This window comes from Carassius gibelio, chromosome A24, assembly GCF_023724105.1.
Source record: "Carassius gibelio isolate Cgi1373 ecotype wild population from Czech Republic chromosome A24, carGib1.2-hapl.c, whole genome shotgun sequence".
NCBI classification, from domain to species: Eukaryota; Metazoa; Chordata; class Actinopteri; order Cypriniformes; family Cyprinidae; genus Carassius; species Carassius gibelio.
Window position 1 is genome coordinate 12,755,647 of NC_068394.1, and position 16,282 is coordinate 12,771,928.

The window sequence follows — 16,282 nt, forward strand, 5'->3', positions numbered from 1 at the left end:
TCCGAAGTGCACACACACAGAGCAGTGGGCAGCCATTTATGCTGCGGCACCCAGGGAGCAGTTGGGGGTTCGATGCCTTGCTCAAGGGCACCTAAGTCGTGGTATTGAAGGTGGAGAGAGAACTTTACATTCACTCCCCCCACCCACAATTCCTACCGGCCCGGGACTCGAACTCACAACCTTTCGATTGGGAGTCCGACTCTCTAACCATTAGCCCGTGTGATATTTCTTAACTATGTGATGTAAATTTGAGACAAAATTTCAATCTTGAATTTTATGGATATAAATTATTATTAGGGTTAAGTTAAGTTAAGTTAAGTTAAGTTAAGTTAAGTTAAGTTAAGTTAAAGGTGGTGTTGGTGCAGTGGATAAGACACATGCCTTTGGTGTGAGAGACCCGGGTTCGAATCCACTGTGAGACACCAATGTGTCCCTGAGCAAGAAATTTAACCCCTAGTTGCTCTAGAGGCGTGCGACTTCTGACATATATAGCAATTATAAGTCGCTTTGGATAAAATGAATAAATGTAAATGTAAGTTGTTGGCCTGCCTCATATTAGTCATCAATCGACTGTATGAAATGGCAGATGATCCACATAGGTCTGGGGAGGGACAAGTGCATTAAATGCATAAATAATTTTAACGTGTTATTTTTCGCAACGTCTTGGCAACGACTCACAACAGCCAAACATTTTGCTCTTCATTAAAAGCATAAGTCCTAAGTGAACAAAATTGTGATCCGTTAGGTATTAAAAGTGCATTAAATTAAAATGAAAGTTGAAGAATCGTGAACCGTTCTGCAGTAAACTAAGAGCTGCACATAAACCTTTGCTTTATGAGTTACTGCCAGTTTGTTCTGTTGACACAATTTCCAGCCTCAAGGCCTCAAACAGAAGCAGGGCCAGGGTCATTTCTGCATTTGATACTGATATTGGGTAAATAAGTGATTATTCTGGCAGCTGCTTATGAGAGGAAGTCCAGCACCCTAATAACACCACTTTTATTCAATTCTGGCAGCCTCGTGGATGTACGTCTGGATGCAGACATCATATTGCTGGAATGCTTAATGGATTCCCCAAAGTCATGTTTGGTAGGCCTTTATAAGATTACAATCCTGGCCACTGATTAATGAATACTTAGGTGTGAAATGACTAAATTATTATTAATGTGACATCATACAGAAATGAATTGGAAGTTCAGTGCTGTTGCTGGCCAAGTCTTTAAGAAAGTGTCATCAAGTAGATGTTTGATAAGACTTTACAGGGGATCTGTCTCTGCGGCTCATCTAGCTATTCATGTCTATCAGCCATTGCCGATGGACGACCCCTGGAACTACTGGTTTTGTCTGGTCAGAGGAGAACTGGACCCCATACTGAGCCTGGTTTCTCCCAAGGTTTTTTCTTCATTCTGTCACTGATGGAGATTTGGTTCCTTGCCTCTGGCTTGCTTAGTTGGGGTCATTTCGTCTACAGCGATATCGTTGACTTGATTGCAAATTATTGCACAGATACTATTTAAACTGAACAGAGATGACATCACTGAATTCAATGATGAACTGTCATTTTGCATTTTGACACACTGCTTTCCTAAGTAATGTTGTTCAGTTGCATTGACACAATCTTTTTTGTTTAAAGCGTTATTTAAATAAAGTGGACTTGACGTGTGCATGATCCTTTTTTAGTTTCACACTGACTTGCGAGATTCGTGATCGCACGCACTCTTATACTATGGAGCAGCACTACTTACAACACATTTTACAAGATTAGATGTTTTGTCAGTGGTGATCTGAATCTACAAATCACTTGCCATCGTCCACAGTCATCTCTCCTACTTACTCTGTTTACATGGTAAGTGAAAGTTTATGTTCTGTAATGTAACAGGCAACTGTTAGAAAACGTTATTTGTTTCCGTGCATTTCTGAAGACAGATTCAAGCTTTGGGCGCACCCCCAACCACTGAAAAATAACTGCATTTACTATGTACAGATAAGTGCAACGGTAAGTATTATGTTTATTTAAAAGATTCAGGAATTCAAAAGGTACTGTAAATATGCATTGCTGTCAGTTTTAATAGTTATTTATGAATGACTTTATGTATTGCAAAACATGAAGCACTTTTATTTCTGAACAGTGAGAAAGTGCAGAAAAGGGAAACGTTGCCATATGGCAAGACCTTTGCATTGAGGGTTAACAGCATGTGTCTGGCTTGAATGGCTTAACTGTCAAACTAAATAAGTGTTCAATGGATAAATGCAAACAGTAATTCTCAAAACACTCTTTGGTGAAGGGTGTTTAAAATGATACCTAAATGTTTTCTCAGTGTTTCATGAATTCCTGGGAGGCCTGAAGGTTTCGTCTGCAGATTTCATAATGCAGAGCTCTATTTTGGACACAAGAGTCCATTTATGTCTTAACACTAGTCATGGTCACCTGCTTTATCTTCAGCATGCCTGACAGTGACGGACATCATTCCTAAAATATGACTCAAATGTTACAGGAAAGATAAATCAATTCCAGTAAGCAAAGATTTCCCCTTCACCAAAATTTCATTTTGATGATAAACAATGAAATACTGAAAGCAGGAAAGATAGTGTACTGACTAGACAATGTATTCTAAAAGAGTGGTTGCTCATGGTTGAGGGATTAGGTGCTGAGAGAAAAGCACCATCCTTTCACCATTTTATTAACCATGCCACAAACATAAATCATCATTTGATTTCCCAGTACCCTCAGAGAATCTCAAAAAGAATAAGCAGGTGCCAGAAACGAGCTAAGAAAAGCACCCGGTTAAAAATGAAACAACTTTTAGTTGTCCAGACCAGGATCATACTGACAGACAAAGCATCAAGAGCAAGAAAGAGGTCTCAAAATGATATTAATTTCTCTCTATCTCTGCTCTTCGTCTAGGGTTGTCTGGTACATAGTAGAAAAAAATAACATTTTTAAAGTTTAGCAAATTTCAAACCCTGTCAAAAATATACAGTAACTGCACAGTTCAGTCCGTTTGAATTGAAACATAAAGGGTGTTAAAATGCAATGCGTGATTTGAGAATGAAAACTGTGATGATTCCGAAAATTAATCAGATTTTTATTACGATTAACAATGCACCGAAATTACTTCTATACAGAAACACTGAAACTGAAATTACAGTTTTTATTTAGCTGTAAACCGCAAATGAAAATACAGATTATTAAATACCCAATTAATTGATCAACTTTATTTAAAAATCAACACTCAAATAAAAACTGTTGTATACATTAAATTGCACATAAGCCATATTTTGTTATATAATTATGTTTCTATTTTAATTCATAGTTAAAGCTGCAGTAGGTAACTTTTGTAAAAATATATTTTTTACATATTTGTTAAACCTGTCATTATGTCCTGACAGTAGAATATGAGACAGATATACTGTGAAAAAAATCAAGTTCCTCTGGCTCCTCCCAGTGGTCCTATTGCCATTTGCAGAAATCCATTGCTCCCGGTAAGAAACAACCAATCAGAGCTGCGGTCCGTAACTTTGTTTGTGTTCAAAATGTAGAAAAATTTATATAATAAGCGAGTACACCATGAATTCATTTTCCAAACCGTGTTTTTAGCTTGTCCTGAATAACTAGGGTGCAACTATAATAAGTGTTTATATTCAGACTATTTTAGATTGCTTTGGGGATACCGCGGCGGAGTAACCCAGTACCTTTGTGATTCTTCATAGACATAAACAGAGAGAAGTAGTTCCGGCTACGATGTTCTTCCGCAAGACGCAAGCAGTTCTGTTTATTAACCGCTAGAGCGTCAAAAGTTCCCTACCGCAGCTTTAATGAACCTCAACATTTTCTGACTGAATCCAAAAATGTATTTTCAGTTGCCAAAATTTTGGAGTATCTCAAATTACTCATACCCATAAAAAAAGCCATCTAAGAACATGGAAGAAAGAAAAAAGGTTGCTCAGACACACACCTTGCGATAATATTTAAATAAATATCATACAATATTAAGGGGTAATTATTTACCTACCATTTGTTTGTATGCAGTTATATATTTAGTATGGATACTGCTATACCAGAATCAAGGCAAAATCTGGTATTGAGCCAACCGTACCCCAGAGCCACGTTATCTTTATTGCAATCAAAACAAACCAAGGTGCTGATTTGGCCCAGACAGTGACATATGTCCACCTCCACTCCATGCCGCTCGCCTAGCAAACTCTCTTCCTCTGAGCTTCCAGTCTTGTCAGCCACAGCTCAATATCAGACCAGGAAATATCACTGGAGAGGCTCGGCAGCAATTATCTTCATTATTGTTACAGTTGAGCAGCGACGCATCCTTACTGCCGTGCCCAAATGAGAGAAGGTGAGGTCGTCCCGGAAAAGACCCATCCAAATTTCGACTCTGAAAGAATGCAGGCACTCCCCAAAGAAGATGAACACAGGATGTTGTTAGGAACACAAAGCCTGATGTTAGTCACAAAGAGCAAAGGCCTGGATGGATGAGGTAATTGTGTGATGCTACCTGACTGCAGCTCAATTGTCACATGATTGGATAAGCTGAGTTAGGATGAGAGTGCAGATTTGGTCTTAGTCTAAATAAGCTGGGATAATAAGTACTCTTGGGTACATGATTTGGTTGTCGGAAAAGATGCTTTTGTTCTGCACCACTGCAGTCTCAATGGACTGAAAGAAGATATGGACTGCGAGTTGATATATCTAAAAGCCAGTTAGCCAGGAGTGTAATGAGAGTATGTAAATAATGTTTACATCATTCATAAACAAGCTGAAGTCTTCATCTCCAAGTCCAAGGATATAAAATTCAAAAGTTTGGGGTCTATAAGTTTCCTTAAGAAATTACACAGCAAGGATAGATTAAATTGATCAAAAGTGACAATAAAAACATTTATAATGTTACCCCGATATTTAGATTCCAAATAAATGCTGTTATTTTGAACTTTCTATTCAAAGATCATCTAAAAAAAAAACACTAAAAAAAAACAACAACAACAACAACTAAGAAGCACAACAGCTTTCAGCAGACATAACAAAATATATATTGAGTACCAAATCAGCATATCAGAATGATTTAAAAGTGTAAAAAAAAAAAAAAAAGCCTGAGATAATGCTGTTGGTAAAGATAAAGCAAAAATCAAAAAAAAAAAATTCAAAATAAAAATTTTTTTTTAAGTCTGAATATGCAAAAAGCAGACCAGCACAATATTATTTGGAATGGAGCATTTACATGACATTTTACGAATTATTGCTAATATTAAACATTTATAGTGACTTAAGTAGGAAAAGCAAATTTTTTTATGTATTCTAATATATTTCTTTAACACAAAATACCCCCCCCCCCCCACACACACACACTTGTTTTAGTAAACAAAACAAAAAGCTTTCATTTAGTTTTCATGACCAGAACAACATTGAAAATAAACGTTTGTCACTTGTTTCTAACACTGGGATCCTTAAGAGCAATATGCAGAGCTGTAGGTGCTACACCAAGCTAAGAAAAGCACAATGTTTGGCTCACATTTTACGATATTTAGGTATTTAGGAATAATACCATCTATGCCACATCCTCTTTATTACCTCGGCCTGTCAATTCCTGGTGTATATAAAAACATGCATCTGTCTACGGAAGCATAAATCAAGCTTTCTCTAAACTTTCAGAACTCATCTTAAAAGATTCCTCATGATATGACACCTTTAAAGGGACAGTCCACCCCAAAATGAAAATCCTGTCATCGTTTTCTTTTATGTTCATCATAAGAAAGCAACTCATACAGGTTTGGAACGACATGAGGGCGAGTAAATGATGACAGAATTTTCATTTTTGGAATTAATGAACTACCCCTTTAAGTACCACTGCATAAATCAAAATAGTTTTTTGCTAATCAATACCTTTTCTGATTAAAGCATGCATATTCACATAAATCTGTCAATGCTCTAAATCACATAATCCTTGAACCCACTGCAGCCATGCCATTATTCTTCACCATAATGAACAGTACAGACACAACATCGATATTTTACTAAAACCATAAATTAGAGAGCTTTAATTAATGAATTCTACAAGGCCTTTAGCACATCTGAGAGGATCTGTGTTGAATGAGGAGAGGGCAAAAGACTTAAAGGTGTAATTCATATGCAACACCCTTAATATCTACAACAGTCCCCCATGGTGGTCTCCGGTCAGGCTTCACACCAAAATGATGTAATCGCTCAGAGGATCCGATTTACTTTGGCTCCTTGTTGTATTACTATTTCAAAGACTACATCATAGAAATTCTAGATGTGCAGCGGAGAAACATGTATACATTTTTCCCACTAAATGACTTACACGCAGGCCGCTTTTTGATATCAGGTTGAGATCTTAGCATTACAAGACTCGGGTTTCTCACCTCATCTTTGTTCTCACAGTGTCCATTGAGCTTCAATCGAAAGCAAACGTCTAAATAAAAGCTTCAAATGACAGCTGGATTAAGGTGTAATGTGCTTGCTGGAATGTAATGTAGTTTTCCGATTAGCGTCGACTCTGCTTCTCGCTGTTCGTTTCTTTTAACCGATGAACACATCAGTGTTGGCATGATTCTTTTCATCCTCACCGGTTTAGCCGGAATAAACCTGACTAACAAATAGCGATTCAAAGTTTGCAGGAATATAAATCAGAGGTTTTAGATGCAGAGCTCAAATCCTAGACATATATGAAAGTATAGTGATTTATCGCATAATTCAAATGGGACAGATGCTATCATGTGGCATGCCTTCATCTTCAAAAACTATGAGCAAAACTATGAAAGGTACTACAAAAAACAACCCAGGCTGCATAATTAAACGCGAGTTCGCTTGCAATCCATGACAACCACAATATGTGCTGTAAATTATTGGCCATCAAGAGCATAAACCATTAGAATACAAAAAAGACATTTAGAAACCAAACACTCAAAATATGAAGTCAAGTCAGTTTTTTTTTTTTCAAAAGAAAGCAGAGGGATCTGAACACATCACAGCATCGTCCAACCGCATGGGAATATTAATCCATTTCATTGTGTTTACTTTTACATTTCTGTTAGTGTGCTGGGTTACCTCTTGATGTGAAACATGGGGAAGCAAAGTCACAAGGGCTGAGGAAAAAATAGAGCAATACTGCCACCTAAAGGTAGAGAGCTCTTTAAGTTCCTATAGGTTGTCCTCTTGATAAACAATCAAAGCTAAGTACAAAATCACAGATAGGACATCTTCATCATTAAAATGTTAAATACAGGGGTCAATCTCTAAAACCAGACAGTTAATCTGAGTATGTTTGATAAAACTCCAGTATGACACCACTAGGTGGCAGCAAAGGCAAATAATACATCTACCAGAACCATACTACTGTAGAATGTAGTTTAAAGAATCATTATAACAACTTTCAGCACTTTCAGTGCTTCAAAGACAGGAAAGTCGGGGTCCTAAGAAAATCACATATCCACAGGCTGAAGGACGTACCTCTGGTTGAACATTCCTCTAAAGTTGTAATTGGCTCTGTAGTTGGGAATGGGTTTGGGGTCCAGGGGTCTGTAGATGGCTGGCTCCCCTCGCTTCATGGCCAAGCCATTCAACTCCACTGTAGGAGTGATGCTGCCTGCCAAAAGGAGATCAATGTATCAGGGACTCCCCCCGACTTCATAGAACAGTCCACTTGGAAAAACAAAAAAATTGAGGGTGTATTTTGACTTAGAAGTCGTCTTGTGTTTCATGTCAACCTGGCATATAACCATTAAGCTTGCTTGTATAGGTCCCTATGATTTGCGCGATGCAGAAAACGCGGACAGAATCGTGGAATCCAGTCATAAAAATGCAATTCACAGTTTAACGCGGAATGTCACGGAATTTGTCAGATTTTGAATGAATTAATAAAAAGTAGGTCATTACATTTAACTCAAATCACGATATGGACTAGTATCTGTGAATAGTAAGCTGGAAAAGTCAATTAAAATATGAATCCTGCATGTTCTGCATGTCTCTGATGAAAGAATGGAGCAGAAGCGCGGTTTCGTCTATTACACATAAGCCCCTTTCACACTATCATTCCGGCAAATACAGGGGTAAAGTGTTCCGGCAATCGTTCCCGGGTCACTAGATTTTGCACTTTCACACTGCCAGTGATGACCCGGGATATGTGCGTGCTTTCAGACACAACCCGTAAAGGTCCTGTAACGACACGTGACATCAGGGCGTGACGTCTAATGTACGAGTCGAAAACGCTAGGCACGTTATACTTTAACTGAAGCAAGCAAACGATCTCGGCGTCAGCGCGGAAAGTGAGGAATAACTGATCTCTGCTTCATTACAGTTTGCAAATATTTTTTCATCGCGAACGTTGATCTTCCTTCAAAACAGCCGGTAAAAGAGTTGCGCAATAACGCACGTCATCACTTCTACACGGAATTAGATCTTGCTTTTGTTCACACAGCGCTCGTCCCGGGTTGAATCCGGAAATGTTACTAGGTCCCCGACCCGGGTTTAATGTGGGAATCAATCCCGGGACGTGGTTGCTTTCATACAGAAGGTGACCCGACAATGTTCTGGCAATATGCCGGGTCCAACGTGCAGTGTGAAAGGGGCTATGCAAGCACGCGTGACGCTCGTGGTGATTTCAGCGTCTGCGGTCTCTCTACACGAGGAAGTAAACTCATGAGGAACATCTCCAGAACTGTTTTGAGAGTAACTTCATGAGCATCTGACCGTTTGATTTGAGTAAAACTAGCGTCTTATTTCATACACAAAACTGTAAAGGCAACCTGACAAAATAAACGTCCAGTTTAATTTAAAGACAAGTATTTGCCAGAAATGTATTACTATTGTTTAGCAGAATGTACATAGTCTACTACAACTAAAAAGAAACAAACAATATTTTTAAGTAAAAGTCACACAACATATTTTAATTTTAATAGTAAATCCCCTTTGTTTACCAAAAAATTATGTTTGCTGAATTTTCAGTAATTAAAAGATAAATTAATGTTTTATGCCCTCATTTGATAACTAGAACAATTTTAAAACACAACAGGATTTCTGAAGGGGAAAAAAAGGCTACTGTAAGAAAAGAAAAAAAGAATAAAATAAGTTTAAATAATTAGACATGCTAAAACACAGAACAATAAAACATAGGGTGAAGAAAAAATAAAACATTTCATAGGGCCCTAAACACGTCATTTTTGTTAAACTTTTAATAAACTGATGTGAAAATGTAGAGGTTTCCTGACTTTAATTAATTAGACATGCTTTTTGATTAATAAAATGTAATTCAACCATTAAAAAAAAGAGTCGAGAAAAATGAAAACGGAAAAAAAACAGAATCCAGAAAAATTTTAACTGAAAAAAATAAAAAGGAATTTGTGAAAAAATAAAATGGATTTCATAGGGCCCTAATTATAGCCTAGCAGCTATTAGGCATTATAATCTGAAATTTTATACTGGTTTATAGGGAAAATATTACAAATGAAACTAACTTGCCAAAACCAGATCCTATAAATAAGTTGGTACCTGGGTTGCTGTTGCAGTCGGCTTTAGGTGAGCGAGGCAGCGGCCGGGGGAGGACGCTCTCTGTCAGGGCCTTGGTAGCTGCGGAGTGCTGAGCCTTTTTGATGCTGCTGCCTTCTGACTCCCATACCTGGTTCCCCAAGCACAGCTGCACCGTGAAGATCTGCACACACAATCCAGCAGGAGAGCTTTTAGGAAGTGCAAAGCTAATTCATGTATCATGAAGTTACATATAGAATGGATTTTCCAATAAATTTGTAATCAATCAATACACCAGCCTTTATCACAGATCCTCGTTAACAGTACCTTAGCATGTGCTGGCCCGTTCTCATTCAGCAACTTGTATTGAGGTTGAATCCTGTTGAAACGGGCTAACTCATTCACCAAACACATGGGAGTTTTCTCTTTAGGGTTTGCCATGTTTTCTTGAGGAGGGCCTGTCAGAAATAGATACAGCTTCAACACAAGCAAGAATGAACAAAAGCATGTCAGGTTTTTCACAGTATTACTGTTCCAAAAGAGATATATACAGCACATGACACAGGTACACCACTATTAAAAAGATTGTTGTTAGTGAGTTCTATTTATCAAGAAATTCATATTTTTTTATTCAGCAAAGATGCATTAAGGCAAATGAAAATTCTGTCATCATTTAACTCAAGCTGTATGAGCTTTTGCTTCTGTTTGGCACAAAAGAAGAGATTCTAAAGAACTTTGTAAACTAGTTGATAATATATGCACTGACTTCCATAATATGAAAAAAAATGGCTACCGTCAACTGTTAGTTTACCAACATTCTTTAGAATCTCTGCTTTTGTGTTCAACGGAAGAAAGAAAGTGGAGGGTGAGTAAATGATGACAGAATCTTCATTTTTTCCTTTTGAAAAGCTGTTCTTTTGAAGTGTCTATTCGAAAAAAAAAAATGTTTGACAGTTTCCACTAAAAACATGAAACAATTATTTTCAGTAAGAATAATAATAAATGTTTCTTGAGCACCAAATCGGCATATTAGCATGATTTCTGAAGGATCATGTGACACTGAAGACTGGAGTAATGATGCTGAAAATTCAGCTTTGCATCACAGGTATAAATTACATTTTAAAATACATTAACAGAAAACTGATAATTTAAATGTGTTTTTTTTTTTTTTTGATCAAATAAATGCAACCTTGGAAACCATAAGAGAACCAAGATGCTAGTTTATATAAATGTAACCATTTAAAACCAAACAAACATCTTTTCGTGAAAAGTGTTGCTTGAAAACTGTGTGTGTGCCATCTATCCTTCAAATAATGGCACCTGGTTTCATATTTTGCTATCTAACGAATCAAATGTAAAAAAAATAAATAAATAAATAATGGTCCAAATGCTTTGGGCCCACTGTAATAATAAGAGTTCATTTTGCCATTTTAACATATTAAAAATAAATCTAAACAAATGTCATTCCACTGAACTGACTAATAAATGTTAACCATTATGACTGATGCATATTATAATCGGATGTTTCCACTAGGTTATTCGATTTAATTTGTTTAGATTAAGTGGAAAACAGAATCCCTGTGACATAATACAATATACACTGTTTTCCCCCAAACATAATTTGCTTAGTAACAAATGGTTCTGGCTGTATGCAGCGTCCCGGTACCTGACGGGCTGGCTGGTACAGTGGAGTCCACAAAGCCAGAGGCAGGGCTGGGGCAGGTGGGCGTTGTGGCTGGCACTGTGCCATTGATGGTGGGCTGCAGACCCAGAGCTCCTGGGCTGGGCATGGCCACAGCGGGCGCAACGGCGGTCAGGCCAGGTCCAGACAAGGGGGCTGATGTCTGCACTTTCACTTGAGCCATGCTCTATCGCTGTTCAAACAACATGATTTAGCACGAAACAATCTTTCTCAACGTCAATATTTAGACTGTAGTTTAGTAGTTTACATGAAAAACGTCCTTTCCACTTCATTACAGGACAGACATGATCAAGGCCCTGAAGCTATTCCAAACTGAAAGGCCAAGCACACTATTTTTAAAACAGACAATCATGTAGCAATTTTAACTCAAAGTTAACAGGCGATAATAACACCAGTATTATGTTTAAAAATGTCAAAGACTGCTGTGAAAGACTGCATTACTTTCATAACATTGAAGTGTATTCTCAACAAGCACTTCAATTGGATACAACCAAAAAAAAACTAAATCTAAAACAACTACTAAAATTGTTATTTAAATAAAACTGGTTAACAGTACAATAAGGTTTATTATTAAACATTTGTTAGCTACTTTAACACGAACTAAGCATGAACAAGATTTTTACAACATTTATTCATCTTAGTTCATGTTAGTTTCAACATTTACAAATGCATTAGCTATTAATTATTGTTAACATTAGTTAATGCACTGTGAATTGGCTATTTCCATCAACTAATGAACAAATACTGTAATAAATGTATTGTTTAATGTTTGTTCACGTTAGTTAATATATTTACTGAGATTAACTACTGGAAGTTTATTGTAAAGTGTTACCTAAAACTGAAGAAACTGAAATAAAATAGGTTTTAAAAATGTAAAATAATTTTACTTTAACTGAAAAAAAAATTAAGTTTAAAAAAAGTTGAAGTGACAAGTGAAAGTTAAACAGAAATAAAAAAAAAAAAAAATATATATATATATATATACACGCACATATACAGTGGGGATCGAAAGTTTGGGCACCCCTTGCAGAATCTGTGAAAATAATAAAGTGAAAGTGAAGTGAGGTGACATTCAGCCAAGTATAGTGACCCATACTCAGAATTTGTGCTCTGCTTTTAACGCATTCAAAATGCACACACACAGAGCAGTGAACACACACACACACTGTGAGCACACACCCGGAGCAGTGGGCAGCCATTTATGCTGCGGCACCCGGGGAGCAGTTGGGGGTTCAATGCCTTGCTCAAGGGCACCTAAGTCGTGGTATTGAAGGTGAAGAGAGAGCTGATCATGCACTCCCCCCACCTACAATTCCGTCCGGCCCGAGACTAGAACTCACAACCCTTCGATTGGGAGTCCGACCCTCTAACCATTAGGCCACGACTTCCCCAAAATATGAGTAATTTTCAAAAAATAAGAGAGATCATACTAAATTCATTTTATATTTTATTTAGTACTGTCCTGAGTAAGATATTGTAAATAAAAGATATAAACAATTAGTCCACATGACAAAAAAATTGCTGAAATTATTAAAATAACCCCACTCAAAAGTTTGGGAACCCTTGGTTCTTAATACTGTGAGCTGTTACCTGATGATCCTCGAATGTCTTTCTGTTTTGTGATGGTTGTGCATGAGTCCCTTGTTTGTTCTGAACAGTTAAACTGAGCAGCGTTCTTCAGAAAAATCTTTAAGGTCCTGCAGATTCTTCAGTTTTCCAGCATCTTTGCATATTTAAACCCTTTCCAGCAGTGACTGTATAATTTTGAGATACATCTTTTCACACAGAGGACATTTGAGGCACTCAAACACAACTATTTAAAAAGATTCAAACATTCACTGATGCTCCAGAAGGAAACAAGATGCATTAAGAGCTGGGGGGTGAAAACTTTTGGAATTTGAAGATCAAGGTAAATTGTACTTAATTTGTGTACCGGGAAACATACAAGTATCTTCTGTTGCTTACGAAGGGCAGAACTAAATGGAAAAAAATTATATTTCAACAAAATAAGAAAAATTTGGCCATCTTCATCGTGTTCAAAAGTTTTCACCCCCCAGCTCTTAATGCATCTTGTTTCCTTCTGGAGCATCAGTGAATGTCTGAATCTTTTTAAATAGTTTTTTTTGAGTCCCTCAAATGTCCTCAGTGTGATAAGATGTATCTCAAAATCATAAAGTCACTGCTTGAAAGGGTTCAAATATGCAAAGATGCTCGAAAACTGAAGAATCTGCAGGACCTTAAAGATTTTTCTGAAGAACGCTGCTCAGTTTAACTGTTCAGAACAAACAAGGGACTCATGCACAACCATCACAAAACAGAAAGACAGTCGAGGATCATCAGGTAACAGAACACAGTACTGAGAATCAAGGGTTCCCAAACTTTTGAGTGGGGTTATTTTAATAATTTCAGCATTTATTTTGTCTTGTGGACTAAATGTTAATATCTTTTATGTACAATATCTTACTCTTACAGTACTAAATAAAATATAAAATGCATTTAGTATGATCTCTCTTATTTTTTGTAAAATTACTTGCATTTTCACAGAACCTTCAAAGGGTGCCCAAACTTTCGATCCCCACTGTATATATATATATATATATATATATATATATATATATATATATATATATATATATATATATATATATATAAAGCTATTTGTCATTTTACTAAAATAAAAATACAAGCCAATTAAATTCATAAATGCTTCAATATTACATAAATAGTACTAAAATAACTCTGCTATATTTGTGAGAAATGTGAAGAATATACCATTAGCTCTTAATCCAGTGACAATTAGGCAAATGTTACTGTTTATTAATAAAATGATTTAATGCGTTCTTGTTTGACTTTATATATGTTCATGTCACTGTTTGCCAACTGGCATCCAATATAATGAGAATATAATACAGAAAATTTTGAACTATGAAATTTAATGTCTTTACCAGTCTTCATAGTTACAGGTTAAGGATGTTAAAAACCAACTGAATGTATCGGCTAATATAACACTTTAGAGATGCCTAAAGGAAAACTTCAGTCTTTATGTTTTCCAGTAGTTAAACATAAAACATAAATATACAATATAAATTTGTACAACAATCATTAAGATTTTTATTGCTTCCTTGGGTTTTCCAGACCTGGCATTTACCCTTTTAAAATCATCTGATATTTGCATGATTCCTGTACATCTCCACACTATAAAAGCATCAAATGCAAATGCATGACATTAATCCTTAAACCCAGTGTGACAAATGATGGACTGGAAGCAAGTCAGCATCAAGCCTGACTGACACTGGACCACTAGGATGCATCGTGGAGATTGTTAGTGCTGTGGATGAGAAGACAGCTGTCTTTGTAAACCTGACTCTCGAAAGTGAGGTCACTCTCTTCCCAGTTTTCTCTCTGTCTATGCACTCACTGATGGTGTCATTTTCTGAGATCTGATGATTATCAAGACTCGTTGCTGGGAGATATTATAGTCGCTTAAACATTCAACTCAACCTGGCTAGGACTGTGTCTCGAACCCTACACGGGGTTTTGAAACACAACCTTCCTCTCCAGCAGCGCACACACAGGCCACCGGTCTGAACTCAGCTGGGAATCTGCAGACATCATGGCTGAACGACTAAATAGCCCTCACATCTCACCGATGCACACTGCCTGTGCTGCCACCAAACAACCCAAACGACAGAGCGCGGTTTTAGCTGCAATCCTGAATTCATCGCTATTTCAAACCACAACGCATTTAATAATAATTGTTTACCTTCGTCCAGGGCCAGACCCCAGTTACACCTCCAACATTGGCAAACACTAAAGAGAACTGATGGTACCAGGACCAAACCAACATTTGAACAACGTGTGCCTTTTCAAAAACAGCCCACTTGGACGACGGCACAGCACTGCTTTGTGAATTTAATGTTTTTATATTTACATTTACTATAGTTTTAGTCAATTTTGTACTTAGTTCTTTGAGGATGGCAAAAAGACTGCGCCCCTCCTCTGTCGCGCAGATGGTACAGTCCGGCTTCCTGATGCCGACTAGGGATGAATTCATGCACTATACATTTAAATACCACACTACATGACTTTTTAAAACGTATTTAACACACTTTTACATGTATTATTCATGTACAGAGTCCATACTCTGGTAATAAATATATGTTTATTACATGTAATATGCGATATGATTATAAAACTGATTATTACTTAATGTATACATACATGTTTTTATACAGTCTATGATATTAACACAGTATACACAGCCTATAATACACAATGGATATTAAATATCTAATGCATTATATATATATATATATATATATATATATATATATATATATATATATATATATATATATATATATATATATATATATATATATATATATATATATATATATATATATATATATATATATATAGTCATGGCCAAAAATATCGGCACCCTTGGTAAATATGATCAAAGGCTGTGAAAATTCATCTGCATTGTTAATCCTTTTGTAATTTTATTTTTTAAAAATCACAAAAATGTATCCCTTCATTGGAAAATATGAATTTAAAATGGGGGGAAATATCATTATGAAATAAAAGTTTTTCTCAAATACTAATTGGACACAATTATTGGCACCCCTAAATTCTTTTGAGTACAATATTTCTGAAGTATATTCCCATTCATATTCAAAATTTTGAGCACTCCAGGGTGATTATGAACGTGAAATTATCCAGCCATGGCTTTCTGTTTCACAAAAATATAAAGAGGAGGGAAAACAAAGCCCAAATTCCCTTAATCATCCATCACAATGAGAAAAACCAAAGAATATATCTGATGTGCAGCAAAAGATGATTGAGCTTCACAAATTAGTGAAGTGGCTTTAAGTAAATAGTTATAGCTGACAAATTCCTATTTCCACAATCAGGGCAATAATTAAGAATTTCCAATCAACATAAAATTTTACGAAATTGTCTGGAAGTGGATGTGTGTATCGTCCTAATGCACTGTGAGGAGGAGAGTTGAGTGGCTAAAGACTACAGCTGGAGAACTGCAGAAAATAGCTGAGTCTCGGAGTCAGAAAACCTTAAAAAAAATTGTC

At 36.5% G+C, this 16,282-nt stretch overlaps 1 protein-coding gene and 1 long non-coding RNA gene across 4 annotated transcripts in view; both read right to left on the minus strand.

Moving 5' to 3' along the window:
* LOC127946053 (uncharacterized) overlaps window positions 1-12,509 on the minus strand; it is a 137,435-nt gene extending 124,926 nt beyond the window's left edge. The window contains exon 1 of the long non-coding RNA XR_008151007.1: window positions 12,447-12,509. This is a non-coding gene — a long non-coding RNA (uncharacterized LOC127946053). The remainder of the gene's footprint in view (window positions 1-12,446) is intronic.
* The window catches only part of LOC127946049 (double-stranded RNA-binding protein Staufen homolog 2), a 118,882-nt gene extending 103,768 nt beyond the window's left edge, over window positions 1-15,114 (minus strand). For all 3 annotated transcript variants that reach the window (XM_052542335.1, XM_052542333.1, XM_052542332.1), the window contains exons 1-5: window positions 14,956-15,114; window positions 11,157-11,364; window positions 9,818-9,948; window positions 9,515-9,674; window positions 7,478-7,613 (exon numbers count right to left, since the gene is read on the minus strand). In XM_052542335.1, coding sequence (XP_052398295.1) covers window positions 7,478-7,613; window positions 9,515-9,674; window positions 9,818-9,948; window positions 11,157-11,355 — 626 coding nt within the window. In that variant the 5' untranslated portion in view covers window positions 11,356-11,364; window positions 14,956-15,114. The remainder of the gene's footprint in view (window positions 1-7,477; window positions 7,614-9,514; window positions 9,675-9,817; window positions 9,949-11,156; window positions 11,365-14,955) is intronic.
* Between the last annotated feature and the right edge of the window lie 1,168 nt (window positions 15,115-16,282).